The sequence below is a fragment of the Rhopalosiphum maidis genome, chromosome 3, assembly GCF_003676215.2.
Source record: "Rhopalosiphum maidis isolate BTI-1 chromosome 3, ASM367621v3, whole genome shotgun sequence".
NCBI classification, from domain to species: domain Eukaryota; kingdom Metazoa; phylum Arthropoda; class Insecta; order Hemiptera; family Aphididae; genus Rhopalosiphum; species Rhopalosiphum maidis.
Genome location: NC_040879.1, coordinates 66,469,810 through 66,488,152, shown reverse-complemented (window position 1 = coordinate 66,488,152; position 18,343 = coordinate 66,469,810). Strand labels below are relative to the sequence as shown.

General features: G+C 25.3%; 2 protein-coding genes across 2 annotated transcripts; both read left to right on the top strand.

Moving 5' to 3' along the window:
• Nucleotides 1–61: 61 nt before the first annotated feature.
• LOC113556240 (striatin-interacting protein 1) lies at nt 62–13,646 on the top strand. The gene is made up of 15 exons (XM_026961066.1): nt 62–485; nt 563–679; nt 3,087–3,248; nt 3,326–3,447; nt 3,514–3,677; nt 3,764–3,928; nt 3,984–4,123; nt 8,286–8,627; nt 8,693–8,809; nt 9,138–9,265; nt 9,340–9,567; nt 9,628–9,799; nt 9,864–10,068; nt 13,083–13,177; nt 13,485–13,646. The coding sequence occupies exons 1-15, from the start codon at nt 408–410 to the stop codon at nt 13,644–13,646; spliced, it is 2,397 nt and encodes a 798-aa protein (XP_026816867.1). The 5' UTR covers nt 62–407.
• Nucleotides 13,647–17,014: 3,368 nt separating this feature from the next.
• LOC113558089 (14-3-3-like protein) lies at nt 17,015–17,959 on the top strand. The gene has a single exon (XM_026963603.1). It carries the CDS (start codon nt 17,015–17,017, stop codon nt 17,957–17,959), a length of 945 nt encoding a protein of 314 aa, XP_026819404.1.
• Nucleotides 17,960–18,343: the final 384 nt, after the last annotated feature.

Below are 18,343 nucleotides of genomic sequence, written 5' to 3'. Positions count from 1 at the left end.
TAGTAATCAATATTGATAACAATTTTTTCATTAACAATTATTTACAATATCGTAATTTTAATTAGTAGTCTATTACATTTAAATTATAAGTATTTTTTAGTTTACCAACAATGTTGTAATTTCAGTGTATCGTTGTTTATATTTTGGACGATAACAGCTTTAAAAGTTAGCTTTCAACTGTATAGGTGATTTTCATAGCTTGTTGTATTCTTGTATTTCGTTTACATTTTGTTGAATCACAATTCGTTTGTTTCTTTGGTATGTTATAGTACATTCAGGATAATTATTTTTTGTTTAACATCGATAGAAAATGGTATTCGTTTTTGTGAAACATTATATAACATGTAATATCATTGACATTCTATAACAATTTTGTGATTCTATATTATATTCAACATTGCTTTACAATGGATGTTTTTAATGGTAAACGAAATACTCCAAAACTAAAAGACTCCATGGGCAGAAAGCAGAAACAAGATTCAGAAGTAAGAAAATTATATTCTGGCCTTTGGATATTTGTCAGCTACTTAATATATATATATATGTAAATATTTTTATTTAGGAAGAATCTGACTGCCCCGATCTTGAATATAACTATGGAGATACAGATACTCACCTCTGTGAAATGGCAGAATTGTATAGTTACTCGGAATTAGAAGATTACCAGATCAATATTCAGGTAATTACAAACATTATATGTGTAAAGAAAACTATAGTTGAAACTATTTATTGCATTATAGCTATACTCTTATATTATATTAGATCAAACAATTTAAATATCAATATAATCGAAATAAGTAATATGAAAATTGAAATATTATCAGATAGTAATGAATGTTGTCATGATAAACTTATTTGATTTAAATAGTTATTCTTTAATGAAATACTAATACCCAGTGGCGCCGAACTTGGGATTGAAGTTTGGTCATGACCATACCAAATTTTTAGAGGTGGTTAATGTTGTATACGAGTAACAAATAAATTTATCCTATAAACCACTATAATATTACTAATATTGGAATGGGATAAATGGTAAAATTTAATTAGGGTGACTGTTGACCACAAACCATTCAAAACTTTGTTCAGCGCCACTGCTAATACCTATAGGCAGAATCATTCAACTTATCCCAATATTTTAGCTTAAAACCTCTGTTTATCGGTTATCAATATACTAATTTGTCATGAAACATTAATTGTATGAACATTTAACTAACTCATTCACTGTGTATAACTCTAAATATTGTCAATCAACATTGTTTGTAAGTGCTAAATTACGCCAATTAGTGTCATTTACCTCGTTATTAAATGAACTACAATTTGGTTAATGTTATGATTAAACTGTTGGTTTTTTGTTAGTGTTTTCTATAAGTATTATTTCATATATATGTGCGAGTCGTATATATAAAAGATAAATCACATGGATTTTAATTTTTAAATTTTTTTTTAAAACCCCAATTTTTTCAGCATTGCAACAAATATGCTCAAAAAGATATACAATTAACATGTTAAATTTCTATAAAAAATAGAACATTACAAATATTTTTTAATTATTAATATTTATTTCAATTTAGTTTTTGTTATTAGTTAAAGATAAAGATGATAATACTAAAAAGTAATATTATTTAGCTTTGAAGCTAGACTTCATCAATTTTATTATTTATTAAATTTTTAATTTTTCATACTATTTTATTTATTAGGTAAATTAAATTAGAAGCTAATTTATGAAATCACATTTATTTTAACTAATTAAAATGATAATAAAAATGTTTAACAACACTTAAAATAATGTAAATAAGCAATTAAAATTATGTTAACAACTTTATTTTGCAATTTTTAAGTAAATCATAGAAACAATTACATAGGTTATGTATTTATATGATTTATATGGAATGGCAAAAAGTTCATATATCAATATATTCTACATAAAAAATATTATACATCATTGTACCTTTAGTTTTTTTGTTCACCCATAAAAATATACCAAAGAAATGGTTAATATTCTACAAGTATAACATAAATAATAATAATAATATTTTAACATTATGGTGAAATTTTTGAATAGCGTACACTTTCTATCACAAAAATTGTTTACACTACTCTTAGGGAGTTCAGTTTGAAATGGATTATTATGAATATGTATTAACAGTACTAAGTTAATATGCATAATATAAGTATATTTTGAAATATAACTTGTTTAATTATTGTTATTTATGTTCATACTATATTTTAAAAATTAATAAGTTAAAATTGAAATGCATATCTAAATAAAAGTGGACAATGTACATAATATGATACCTTGAAAATCATCCATTACTTTGATTTGTTTAACATCTTTGCTATTAATTTGAAGTATTATTCTATAACTATGATAAATATTATCCTAAAGCTGTTTATTATTTTGAGTATTTGGTATTTAAATGTTTACCTATAGTAAAGTAGTAATGTGTTCTAGTATCTAAAAATAATGTATACATTTAGAAGTGTCTGCAAAGAAAAGTTTAACTGTATTATATAAATATTTTTAAATTTTGTATAAAAAATATTATTGATGTATTTTTATTAGAATTTTTGGTTTTATTAATTGTTTTTTGTCATAACTGAAAAGTTTTTGTTGGATATATTATGTTAACAATATATACAATAATTCAATATAATAAAAACAAAATTGAAACACATTATTTCAATATTTTTAATTATGCTTGGTTTTAGCTAATTTAATCTTGTTAGGCTATTAAATAAATAATAAGTTTTTGATACATTTTTTTTTATTTATTTATTATATTTTTGTTTAAGAAAATCCCTTTTAATATAAACTTGCTATAGGCATTATCTCATAAAAATTAATTTTAATGCAGATATTTGATATTCACTGTAAGTATCAAATATAATAGTATACTATTATAATATTCAAAATTATTCTATGAAAGCTAGGTCAAAATTAGCTGATAGTATTAACCAATTGGTCAGTTTGACATAAATGATTGAACATATTTGAATTAAAAATGGATCGTTTAAGGTTTATTTACATGCGTTAGATTTTCATATAGTAAAATATTAATATCTTAAATTTAAAATATTTTACTTAGGAATTTGAAGGAATAATGAAGGCATTGGACTTTAAACCATCATGGCATAGTTTAAGTGTAGAAAATAAAAATATGGTTGCATCTAGACTTCTTGATTCATTAGAAGTATCTGACAAAACAAAACGGATGAGTGCAGCCAGATGTGTATTATACTTGTTGCAAGTTTGTAGTCTATTTTTATGAGATACTATATTGGTTAATAATTACATATTTTTTTAAGTTTAATATATTATTTTTAGGGATGTTGGGCAGAATGTCAATCAGATAAAGATCAACAGTCAAATGCCAAAGAAAATGTACTATTTTTATATAAATTTGGTGTTTTTAATATATTTGTAAATCTGCTGAATATGGAAATAGAGTAAGATACATATTATTGACAACTTTATATTATGAATCTGAAACTATAATTTATTTATTTTTTAAGGTCAGTGCAATTTCATCGAAAAACTCAAATTAACTGTACAGATTCTACAAATTTAAGAATCATTTTGAATGTGTTGTACACTTTTGTTGAAGTACTCAGAGTGTCAGAATTTGAAACAGATGTCGAATTCAAAGAATTTAGAGAAAATCTATTATCAGATATAGGTAACTACTATGATATTTTGTTAAAAAGTTATTTAAAATACTACATAGGGCTCTATATAAAATTCTAACCTATGTTTAAATTTTAGGTTTACCTTATACAGAAGATCATATAATAGTAAAACTATTAGGCATGATAACTAAATTTTGCAGTGGACTGGCATCATATTATCCAATGAAAAAAGTTCTGTTATTATTGTGGAAGTTGATTTTAGTTCTTCTAGGTGGAATGGACACATTGGCCAACTTAAAAAGTATACATTATTCATACTTCAAATTTTCTACTTTATAAAAATAATTGTTTGTTAGATGAATACCGTAAAAATGTAGAATTACCAGAACTCCAAGAAGATCCAATTGAAATAATTAAATCAATGCGGTCGTCTTCGCCACCACCAAGTTCCACAGATATGATGAATGCACAAAAACGTGGTACCCGCCAAAAGAGAGTAAGTAATATATTTTGTAATATTTTAACTGTAAAGGGCTTAATTTCAATAAATAACAGATAAATTAAAACATACAACAAAGTATGTGCTTAAAATAATTAGTATTTATTTTAAATTTTAAAAATTCAGTAAAAAAAAAGATATCTAAATGTATATTTTTATTTATAATTTATCACAGAATAATTAAGAGAACACTACACCCGCATGTGTTGTCTCCGTCTTACTTACGTCATCATAGCAAATTTGTGTTCAGCAGAACATATTTTGCAATATTAGCTATAATATTAGCTATAATATTGCAAAATATGTTCTGCTGAACACAAATTTGCTATGATGACGTAAGTAAGACGGAGACAACACATGCGGGTGTAGTGTTCTCTTAATTATTCTGTGATAAATTATAAATAAAAATATACATTTAGATATCTTTTTTTTTACTGAATTTTTAAAATTTAAAATAAATACTAATTATTTTAAGCACATACTTTGTTGTATGTTTTAATTTATCTGTTATTTATTGAAATATGTTGGTCATATTACCTAACAATATTGTTTAAGACTTCAAATTAAAAAAGTGGGATAGGGTACATATTCTTGGTATTTAATAATCCTTTCGCTTTGTTCAGCTTTGTGTAGGACACTGGTGGATGTGATACTAAGTAAATGCTTATAATATTATAGTCAATTTATTATGTATTAAAATATATTATGATCAATTTAAAAGACATCTTTTTTTGTTAAAAATAAATTATATTTGGAAGCTATATTTTTATTATCAAAGAAGATTTTAATTATTTTTACAGTGAGATTATCGGTTATGTTATATGTTACATTTTTATTATTTCTAACAATATATTATGTATTTTATTCATAATAATTAAAGAATAGGATTGAAAGTGTTCTCACAATATGTAATTACAGAATATTTCACAGTTTTCTTTTTAATATATATTTTAGCATTGGAATTAAAATATCAATTTTTAATCAACTAATGTTTAAATATTTTTTTCTTACATTTATGTTAGTTAGAAAAAATAATAATAACAATGATTATGAGTTTTATTAAAATTATAGGAATAATTCTCTCATTTAACAAAGTTATTATAAAATGTTCATATACCATGCTAAATTTTATATATTTTGTTCACTTTGTATAATTATAGTTTTTGTTCATTCCGTGAAATGGAAACGGTTTTAAAATATTTCATGAAATTGTTTCTTTTTCATAAAATATTCATCCCGATTTTAAATTTTATATCATTTTTTGCAATAGGTTCTTAATAAATTTTGATAAAATATATTTCACTACGTACAGTTATTATAATTTTTTTAAATTTTAAATAATACCTCAAAATTATTTGTTTATTACATATTAATTAAAAATCTTATAGGTTTTATGCATAAACATTAAAATTGTATTTGTTTAAATATCAGTGAAAGTTATATATTGCTATAATTAATATTTAATAATTAAGTTATAATATTATTAATATTAAATCTATATACAAAAAATATAAATACGTTTAATTTACAAAATGATAAAAAAGAAAATTAAGTATAATATAACCTTTAAGTAAATTAATTTGTTTTCATTTTTATTTATTTAATTAATACTTTTTTTATTTCTCAATGTAAAAAGTATTCATGCTACAATATTTATTAACAGTTTTTTTTTAAAAATACCTTTGTTCAAATTTATTATTTTCATTTAAAAATTTATAAATTATACTAACTACAATAACATAGTTATACTTGATTATATAATCCTATGAAAGAAAATTGGTCGTTAAATGTATGTCCCATTTTATACTGAAGAGTTAATTAGTTTCTTAATTGGTAAATTTGAAAAAATAATTGATTATTTCTTAGATGGCGTATAATTTAAATGCATTATCATACAGATTAACTGATGATTCTACTTCTCTTAGCATTTGCGAAGAGGTAAGTTTAGATAGTGCTGACTATTTTTCGTGTAACCATTGGATAATCATTAAAGATTTGTGGTCCTGTTTTTGTGTTGTTCTGTTAATGTTATAATGTATATTGTATTTATTTTGTGCACAGTCATTAATTACACAAATGTTGTATCTAATTTGTTAATCATTATGAGTTATGTGTAAATTTTAATTAATATAAATAAGTTATAATTTTTCAACTATCAATTTAAATATTATTAATCATGCTTATTTGACATTTAAAAAGTGCATTAAATTCAATTTAATACTTATATAATGAAATAAATTTTAAAATATAAATACATATGAGTTATTAATAAAGTGGGTAAATATATGATAAAGATGAGTTGTTTAAACTAAAAAATCTTAATATGATATTATAGGTCCTCAGCAGAGTATTTAGGGGGTCCATGGATACTGGACCTCTAGAACCGAAAAAAAAAAAGGATAACTGAATATATTGAAATATTAATTTTATATTTTATTATAATATACCTAATTTTGATTATATAAAACTACATAGACTATACACGTTATAGGGTAAAAAATAATCCAGGTATATTTTACTACAGTAAACAGAGATAAATAGCTGCTACAGATAAAAACCCATAATTCTTGAAAGATTCTTGAATTGCATGAAATTGATGATAATGCACACTCTTCAGTTCAGTTATTACTATACAGCTATTTCTTATTTAATATATGTTGAACCCTCCCCAGAAAAAAGTTGAAAATACCCCTTTATAAGTCCTATGTAAATACAGATGTAATTAAAATTAATTTATGGTTCTAACATGAACAAATCATTTGTGTAAATATGTCTTGCATCACAGCATGTGTTCAATTAAATAATTATTTTTTTGTTTTAGACACAATTAATTCAATTGAAATATTTTAAAGAAAAATACTACTTTATACTAATTAATATGGAAACAATTTAAATGCTCTAAAAAAATAATAAAAATACCTTGAAAAAATACAATTTAATACATTAACTGCTTTATGACCTCCGGCGATCATACTATAGGTTTTAGTTATGCACCAAGCATATTTTTCAATGTCTCTAAAATTTGTATATACTATATATTTGAAAAAAAATTGTAATGATTCCCTCTACGCCATGGCCCTTATTTTAGTGCATTATTGTAGCGCAATTGATAAGTTAATAATATAAAACCAAATTAATTTATGGTCGCCGACGGTCATGTGGCGTGGTAATAATGATCAACTTTGAGCGCCGGCGGACATAAAAGTACAAAATTTGAACATTGCAGTATGACCACCGGCTGTCATATGGCGGTTAACGTTTTAATGTACTCAACAAAATTATTTTAAAAAAATGCTTTTAAAATTATTTTTAACATTGAAAAAATTGGTTTTGTTGTTATATAAATTCTTATTCTTATTAATTATTTGTATCATCATATCATTCATCTTCTCTTATCTTGTTTTTACCCTAAAATAATAATAATAAAAAGAAAAGATGTAAAGAATGAATGTTAATTAGTTAATAGTTTTTCATTATGTTTAAAAAAAAATTGAAGATGGAAATTTTTTTCTAGTTATTTGCTGTATGACTTAGTTATTATAGACTTAAATATTATAAAATCTATATGAAATTTATATAAACATAAAATTCATAATATTTATCTTATATTAAAAAATTCTAATTAAAATTGAAAAATAATTAAATTGGAGATAAAATGGGTAAAATTTGGGTAATCAATTAAAGTGATTTACTTTACATCAATACATTGAATAATATTAATAATTTTACTTGGAAAATTGAAAATATAATTTTTGGAGTTTGAGTCTCAGGCAGTTTTGGTCTATCTAAAACTGGTTAAGAGTCTCTAGTTGCTGCCTGATAAATATCTTTAGATAAGTCACATAAAACATTTATTTATTTAATGAACAGTTGTTCACCCATCATTTAAAATGGTTATTTATCTCAATTACTTTTTTAATATAAATAATGCAATTCTTATTTTGTTACAAATAAATATAAGTTGTCTTATTTGTGGAGTACCACCCATTTATCATCAATGATAAATATTAGATACTAGTTGGTATTCATATTCAATATTTATCAGCATCATATAATGTATAGATATAGTCTTATGTTTAGAGTATTAAATAATAATTTTGCAAGAATATTTTTCATATTATTTTTTAGCATTAATTATAATTTTTATAACCATTCTTAGGGCCTGATAAAACAGAGTTCATTAGATGAATCTCTTGTAGTCATGGATTTATCCTATCAAAATGATGAAGATTTACAAGATTATGAAGATCAACAACTAGGCATGGATGATATTTCTAGTATGAAAAATATTCAAGAAATAAATGATTATAGGCCACAAACACCACCTACGCCACTTGTTATAAAAGGCCTGCCATGGGTACCTAAAGTTCGTCATAAAGACTTGCAATTTTTTTTGGATCAAACTAGAATTAAATTTCTTGGTTTTAAATTGGATAATGATATTGAGACATTAATTGGCTTACCTGATCCAATACACGAAAGTGTAGCTATTCTCAAACAAGTAAATTACAACATTTTTTTTAAAAAATTTTTATATTCATTATTTTAAAAATATTATGTTTTCAGTATATGTATACTTCATTAGCTGATTATCAAATAAAAAAAGAAGAAACAATACAAAGAAATCCATTAATTATGGGCAATGATGATGTTGAGCAAACACCTGCAGAAGTTTTATATCAGGTCAGTGATGTTTTTTATGAATTAATTATATCTAAACCAGCGGTTCTTAAACTTTTTTTTTACGTACCACTTATGACTAAAAATAGAACGATCCAAAATCCAAATTGTACAGTTAAATACATTTCTTTAAATAATAAAACAGTAAAATACTACAACTACAGAATAATTATTTTTTTAAATAAGATTTGAATTATACTTATAATTAAATGGGTTTATTATCCAAAAACGCGGCCCTCCGCGTACCACAGTTTGAGAACCGCTGATCTAAACAATTTCATGGTCTATTAAACTATAAATTTTAATCTAAACACAATATTAAACATTTTAGGCAATGTTGCCAAATTTACCTCAGCATATGATAGCATTATTAAAAATATTATTGGCTGCATCACCTACTTCAAAAGCTAAAAGTGATTCAATCAATATAATTGCTGATATATTACCAGTTGACGTGCCGTATGTAACCAAATCACAATAAAATTAATTTCATAAGTATATAGTCATCAATAGCTTAATATTATTTTTTGCAGAATGTCATTTTCTGAGTCAGTTAAGCTGGAAACTGATATCAATAGACAAAAAGAAATTGTAGTAAAAGCTATAAGTGGTATACTGCTTTTACTACTGAAACATTTTAAAGCAAATCATATTTATCAATTTGAGTTTATCTCTCAACATCTAGTATTTGCAAATTGCATACCTCTCGTAATCAAATTTCTGAATCAAAATCTCGTATCTTATGTATCATCTAAAAACACGTAAGCAATTTAATTTTTGTTGTAATTTACTAATAATAATTTGGTTTTAAACGGTTATAGGATTCCAATATTAGATTTTCCAACATGTGTTATTGGTTATGGACCAGACCTTTCATTAGATAACATTGAAATAGGAGAACTTCCATTATGTTCATGGAGAAATGTTTATTCTTGTATCAATTTATTAAGAGTCTTAAATAAAATAACAAAATGGAAACATTCAAGAATCATGGTAGCTAAAGTATAATATTTTGCTCATATGAATCTTAATTGAACTAACTTTGTTTATGTTTTAGATGCTGGTCATATTTAAATCTGCACCAATATTGAAAAAATCATTAAAAGTAAGACATGCTATGATGCAGCTTTACATTTTAAAACTATTGAAAATGCAAGCAAAATACCTTGGCCGGGCATGGCGAAAATCTAATATGAAAACTATGAGTACAATATATCAAAAAGTTCGACACAGATTAAATGATGATTGGGCATATGGAAATGGTAAAAATTAAAATAATTATATTACTATAATAATTAATATTTTCATACTAGTTTCTATAAATTGTATGTGGAATTCTCTTATCCAAAAATAATTTATTATATCCTAAAATCCTAAAATATACATACCAATTTTTAATGTTTCATCAACTATTTTTAAAGTTGTGTGATAAACGACACATCTTACTCTTTTTTGAAATTAGAACCTTTTTGGTAAAATATCATACCACTGACTTTAAGTTATTTATAATTTAATTATATGTTCAATTTCATCTTAAATAATTTCTATATCTGTTATTGAAATTAAAAAAGACATTCTACAAATGTAACAAATTAATGATCTCTACAAATATTTTTTCTTACTTTTAATTATCTTAGAATGTTCAATGAACACCATGCAGCATAAAGTGCCTATAATATAGTGTGTTTGTAATGACTTTTAGACATTTGTGAGAAAGATAACAATGTATGCACAATTGTGTAATACAGTTGTATACTTCATATTATATAATAATTTATTTAAGACTGAGAGCTTAGATTGACTAAGTCAGAGATTCCCAACCAGAGTGCCGTGAAATTTATTTAGGGTGCCGCGAAATTATTTAAAATATATTTTTAGTCTATAGAACGTAGTGCATAGGGTGCCTCCGGATTTTTAGAAAATGAATAAGGGCGCTGTGAATCAAAAAAGGTTGGGAACCTCTAGACTAAGTAGTCTTAACAATATGGCTGTGATAAAGTCTACAGCAAGTATTAGTGCCCATATTATACAGTATATACAGTATTCATATAATATATAATAGTTTTAAAAATTATGTATAGTGGCATGATGTTATTAATTCTAATATTGCTAATTATTCTAATATTAAATAAAGTTTGTCATAAATAGTATGGTATAATTTTTGGTACTGCTTAGTCATACAGTTAAGTATTTAGTTTTTACGTATACCATACTATGTACTAATAGTATCTACCATACTAATTAAAATAATATAGTTATATATTGATATAATATAATAAATATATTTTAGATTACCACAAAGATTTATTATTGCTCTTAAATTAATTATCACAAATTTACATTGCATCACTATATTCTATCGGGCTTTTAACTTATATGTACTATCTATTCATAAAATGGTCTTTTATATCAATAGTTATTGCTGTTATATTTATCTACCTGTTTTAGTAAATTTAAAAATAATATTTTTATTATTGATCCTCAAAAAAATGTAAAAGTATAAATATATAACAAATACCTAAAATTCTTGACCAAATAATTGAAGGGTACTTTTTTTAATAACAAATTAATTCGTGCATTTATCTATCACAAAAGAACCAATTTTAATAAATATTGATTGTTTACTTATATCTAGGGAATGGATTTTAATTGTATATACATATTTTTATTAGAATGCAATATTTTAAATCTGATAAAAAATGTGTACGATTTAGATCATTCTAACTGAAATAAACCCAAATTTACTTTACATATTTTTACATATTTCGGTATAATTACATATTTTTACATATTTGGTAAATAAGTACATATTTTATTCATATTTTAGTAATTTTAGATTTTTTCATTGATTTTAAACGACGTTTAATATCATCTGCTTCATCTAAAACAACAAGATATGTAATTTTTGACAAAGATATTTTAATAGGAAAAATTCAACCAGGCTCTCTGGAAATTGAATACACTTCTTCTCATATAGTGAATAAGAATTATGCTGTTGATGTGAAATGATCTTTTCACAACACAAAAGTATTCCAAACCGTCATATTTTTTTATTTGCAAACCTATAACAACATGTTGTTTTTCATTGCTTTGTTGCAAGATAATATTCATAATTTTATACACCTACATTATTTGTATTATTTTTATTCAATATTTGTAATTATAAAATATTTATTTTTTTGTAATTTTCAATACTAATATACATGTATACTTAAATACATTTTTTCAATATTTACATATTTTGGATTTTTTATTCCATGGTTTAAGAAAAATTGATACATATTTTTTTTACATATATTGATTTTTTTATTACAATAAAATACGTTCCCTACTTATATCATAAATTAGTTATATTATAAATAAGTAACGTCAATACAATCATTCATCACTCATTATTTTAAATTGGATTAGACTAACTAAGAGCACATTATGGTAGGAGATGGTAGGAAATAAGTATCTACTTGTCTCCTGCAATTATATGTCACTAGTGAGTCAAATCAAGTTTAAATTAATGAGCGATAAATAATTGCAATGGCATTGTATATCTATAATGTTATTTAATATATTATACTTATACTAACACTTGTTTCAAGTATATCCTATCGCTATCCTATTAAGTGTATTTTCTTTGGTGAACATTTTAAAACTATAAAAGTTTTACATATATTTTATTATTTTTATCAGCAAATATTGTATTACTATTTAATGCAAAGTCTCCTTTCACAACCAATTTGATTTAATATGAATGTTAAAATTTAGGTATATTTAATTTTAAATTTTCTAATACAGTAAATTCCCGTTATAACGAATACCAATACAACGAAAAATCCCGTTATAACAAAAGTCATAGAAGTCCCCTACCGAAAATCAAGGCTTATAAAGAGCTTTTTCGAATTTTCTTTACAACGAAAAAAAAATTCGATCCCCTAGAGTTTGTTGGAACGGGATTTTACTGTTTATTATTTCGACAACATAACAATATTTACTAACCACATTCAGAAAAATCTGAATACTAATTCTGCATATTTAATATAATGTTCCTCAGTATTATTATTCAATACCTAAAAAATTAAATACATTTTTTTAATATATCAATTGTTTAAGGAGCTAATTAAATATTTTTATTTAAGTAGTTATAAATTAGGCTTTTGCTTTTAATATTATTTTTTGAATATGACCTTATTATTTTGTAAATATTTATAATATTTATATACTCGTATGAATGTTTTATGGAAAAGCTTATTAAATATAAATGATATATAACAATTTTTTTTAGATCTTGAAGCACGCCCAACTGATTTTCAAATTGAAGAGCGGTTTTTGAGATCGGCAGTTGATAAATTCCATGCACGGCGATACTCTCCACAATATGTAAATATAATAAATTCATAAAATCATTAATTATCTTTATAATAATATAATATACCAAATTGTTAACTGTTAATTTCATCAGATATTGCGTCTAAAGTCAAAAAAATAATCAATTTGTTTTAAGTTGGTAATGTTTTTCTAACAATCTTAATTCTTAAACATAGTATTTTCTATAGTTATACGAATAAGTATAATACTACCAATGTTATGGATATTATTAGTGTAATAATATGTGTAATTTAAATTAATTTATTGGTTAATTAATTATGTTTGATAAAATATTTATTTAATGATTATTTGATTAAAGGATGACGAACTTACACCCAGTGATTTTTCAATCAATACTGCTTTAGGAAAACCTATTAAGTTATCGGGTGAATTTAAACAGCATTACCAAATTTGGTTGGATCAAGAAGTGTTTCAGAATAACATTGATTGGAATGCATTACTCACGGACTTAGAAATTTAAATTAGAAAAAGTATAATAGTTAGGTGTAATACTTTTATATTTTTTAAAATGCATAATAAAATAATTAAAATTATAATATCCAAAATAATCATAGTATTTTTGTTTACACAAAAAATATACATTAATAGTTATTAATTTTTGATACATACTCTTATTTATTTATAATATAGGTACTTTGATATGCATATTATTGAAAAAATGTTAACTTGTTATTCATATAATAAAATATTATGAACATTATTGGATATTATGTAAATTACTTAAATGTCTCATTTATTTAATCAAGCAACTATTTTATTAAAAACAAATGTACTTAATAGAAAAACTCTAAAAATGTAAAAATAATACATGTTTGATTAAGCGAAAACTTTACTTTATTTGAATCTAAATCCAAACACAATATTTTAAGTATTTTAATTAAATTTATTACTCAAAATGTTTTAAATAAACATTATCATGATTTATTTAAGTATGCATTTCTAAAACTAATGATTCTTTTAAAATTTAACAATAATAGAATTAAAAATAAATTTTAATTTACTTGTGGTTAATTTTATTTCATTGAAAATTTAAACCGTGCACCATAACTCAAAACTTCAAAACTAAATTACTTGGAAGGTCCCATAATTCAAAATTTTCAGTAAACAATTTTGTTGAACGTGTAATTAATGATACTTAAAAATATAAATATCAAAACATGACTGTTGGCATTTTCTAATTTTTTTGTTTTTATCGTAATTTACAGTTAGAACCAAACTTTCTTTAGTAATCTAACCAAAATATTAATTTCTTCTCGTATAACAAAAAAAACCTCTTTATTGTAATATGTAGCTTTAAAATATCTAAGTTAACTCAAGCATTTGTATGTCCTTCCAACTTTAATAGTTATTAAGATATTATTGAGATCTATTAATTTAAATAAACAATAGTATGAGAACCATATTTGTATTCTATAGTCTTTTTAATTGTATAATTATAAATTTATATATTCACTGATTGAATTGTATGATTACCAATATTTTTGTAATTTTTGTTTTTTAATATTAACTCATTTATTTGATAAATGACTGAATACTATTCAAAAATAAATAGTTAATTACTGAATAAACCTACTTTTAACGCGTATTTACTACACATACCCATTTTAAAATTAGTTATGATTGTATTGAATAATTTATGTACAAACTTCTATGGCTATGATAAGTATGTGTTTATTTTATTGATTAGTTTTAATGGCCTTATATTATTAAAAATATTAATTATAAAATTATAACTAAAATACTATTTCATTGTATAATAAGTAGATACTATACAACATATTTATTATATATTCAATATTTATTCATATAAATAGTCATAGTTAATAATAGATAAATTTAACATTAAATTAGATTAAACATTTTACTTACTCTTAGTTATTACTTATTATAATAATATTAAATTAATTTCCTTATATATATATTTTATGTATGTATACAAGTAAACACATAGTTTAGCCTATTTAACATATAACACTTTTTTTTCTGACTGTTATTTTTTCGTATCCTTAATTACCATTATGTATGTATATTTGTTAAAAATATCTAACAAACTTTATCAATACTTTAATCTCACCATTTTCTAATATTTTTAATTTTTTATAAATTATAGATATTTATTATCTTTTTTTAATTTTAAAATAAAATATATATAATTTATCTGGACTGATAATAAACATCAAAATATTTAAAACAAAATGTAATAAAAGAAAAAGTGATTATAGTAAAATTAAATAGGTACCTATAAACTATAAGTTCACTTGTGATTTAAACCATTGTTATTCAATTTAATATTTGTGTTATTACTAATTTCCACTATTTGTCACAGTTCATTCTTAAAAAAGGTGCTAATTTTAAAAATAGAGTGAATTGACAATTAAGAATATTATGTAAAGCATCTCATTGGTCTTTATTTATATTTAAATTTTAAAACAAGTAATTTATGATAATTTTAAAGTAATCCTATGAAGTGCATTAAATAATATTCTTACTTTGAAGTTTGTCAGGTTTGGTAATAGGTTAATTCATTCTAATATTAAAGCTAACATTACAAAATTAGTTCTGATGTATGTAAATTTGCTAAGTAGTACTATATTTTTAAAATGGACCAAACGCAAGATTTTGTGATGTCCTATTAATTAATGAACATTGCCAGTGCTAAAATAAATTTCAGTAGTATTTTTCTTTTTATTGAATTGAATAAATAATTCTAATATTGTACTAAATTTAATACACTCAAATTAATTTAATGAATTTTATAATACCTTAAGAAGTACATTCATTTATAAACTTAATTATAATAGTCTTCTGTTTACAACAGCACATACAATTAGGGTGAGCAAACTTTTTTTTTTCGTCACAAACTGATGTATTTTTAGTTAAAAGTAGATCAGGCCTGTTTATTATATCTATATCATAAAAACAAACACCTCAGAAAATTTGTATACAGCAAAACCATTTTTGTATTAATAGCTTCAACATTGGATTTAAAGTGAATTGGTCTAATATAAAACTTAAATACTAGAACATTATCTATTTGTTCGTATATTTATTTTTTTACGAATTATGAGCTTTTTTAAATTGTGAAATGAACATATTCATAACTCAATTAAAAGATAAAACGTCTTAAAAAATCAACGTACAAAACTAAAAGCTCAGATGATGTTTACCTAATAAACCTAACATTTAAGTTTGATAATTGGTCAATTCACTATTACATTAAAGCATTTTAAGTAGATTAATTAGTATTTATAAACAATGGTTGTACATTTATAAGACGGAGTAAGCACATGCGGTTACATCCTCTAAAGAGATAGGTAGGTAGTTTTAATTTTGTACCAAGGAACAAAATCGACCATTGATTCTCCCAACCATTAAATTGCTGTAGATATTGATGTGTATTATTATATAAGTTATTTATTAATTTGTATTTTTATGAAATATAATAAATACGTGACCTTATCGAGTAATAATCTATATAATACAATATATATTTAACCACAAATAATGTTATCATTTTCATAAACACTTGTGTATCAATTAGGTATTATATATATTAATTATATTATGTATAAATGTATAATCTATTACTTGCATAGTGCCTTTAATATAATATAGACGTACAAATTTTTTTTCTCGTTGCTGAGTAATAAACAATCATTTCGTTTAACGTACGAGTGTTTTTTTTTAATAATTTTTTTTTTCAAATCAACACATTCTTTTAATATACAAATATACAAGTGAGTTGATCGTTGAGATACACTCACACAAACACACACAAATCTCAAACATACGCCGAACGATCTTTACACGCACAAACGCGCGGAGAAAATGGACGTGGAACAAGTGCCAACAGTGGAAACGAAGGAAAAGTGCCTGTGGAAGGCGAAGCTGGCGCAGGAGGCCAACCGGTTTGAGGACATGGCCCGGTACATGAGGCGGGTGGCCGAGTGCGGGGAGCCCATGACCAAGGACGAGGACAACATGCTGGCTGTGGCGTACAAGCACGTGCTGGACACGAAGCGCTCGTCCAGGCGGACACTGGTGACGGTCGAGCAGAAGGACGGCATCGCGTCGTGGGAGGCCGAGGTGACCCGCAAATACCGCACGCGCGTCGACGACGAGCTGCGCGCGCTGTGCACCGAAGTGCTGTCCGTGGTCGACAGCTGGCTGACGTCCGATCGCCCAGAGACCGCGGACCCGGCCACCGGCGTGTTTTACTGGAAGCTGTGCGCCGACTACAACCGGTACGCGGCCGAGGTGATCGACGACCCTGATGACCGGGCCACGGTGGTGGCCGTGTCCAGGGCCGCTTACGAGCGGGCCGACCAGTTGGGCCGTACATCCCTCCGGCCCATCGACCCGATCCGGCTCGGACTCATGCTCAACTACTCCGTGTTCCTGTACCAGGTGTGCCAACAGCGGCAGCAGGGCCACGACGTGGCCAAGCATGCGTTCAACGAGGCCTTGTCCGAGATAGACGCCATCGACGATACCATGTACGACGACTCGACGCTCATCCTGCGGCTCATCCGCGACAACCTGTCCATATGGATCCAAGAGAACGGAGGCGAATTGTACACCGCGACCACTGAGGACCAGGCGGTCGTTGCAGTGGACCCGCAGCAGCAGGTGTCGACCGTGCCGGCGGAAGACCTAGTGACTACGGGCGCGGTCGTCGCTTCCACCGTTCTGCTGTCGCTGTCGCCCTCGGCCGTCAACGTCGAATCGCAGCTTGACATCGATCGCCAATCGTTGCAGGACAACATTGATTAAATGTCGGACGACATTATTCCTCAATACATCACAATAACGTTTTTAAATAAAACCATTCGTCCGTACAACGTTATATATTATACTACACATATGACACCATATTATATATATCATTTTAATATATTTTGAAAATAAAATTTATTAGCCTCTTCTACCATTTCTCACTGCAGGTGGTTAAAAAATTTCGCTGAAAATCGTATATGTTTATATTAGAATGTCTATGATGATTTTCTTTGTTTAAGTAAAGTATTGTTTTTAAATACTGTATACGAGGCGTGTCTTGCAGGGGTTACGGATTTTTATTACTTTACTCACATAAAGCTTGTGATAAAAACGAACAGCTAACTTACACTGTAATATACATTATACAAGACATATAAAAAT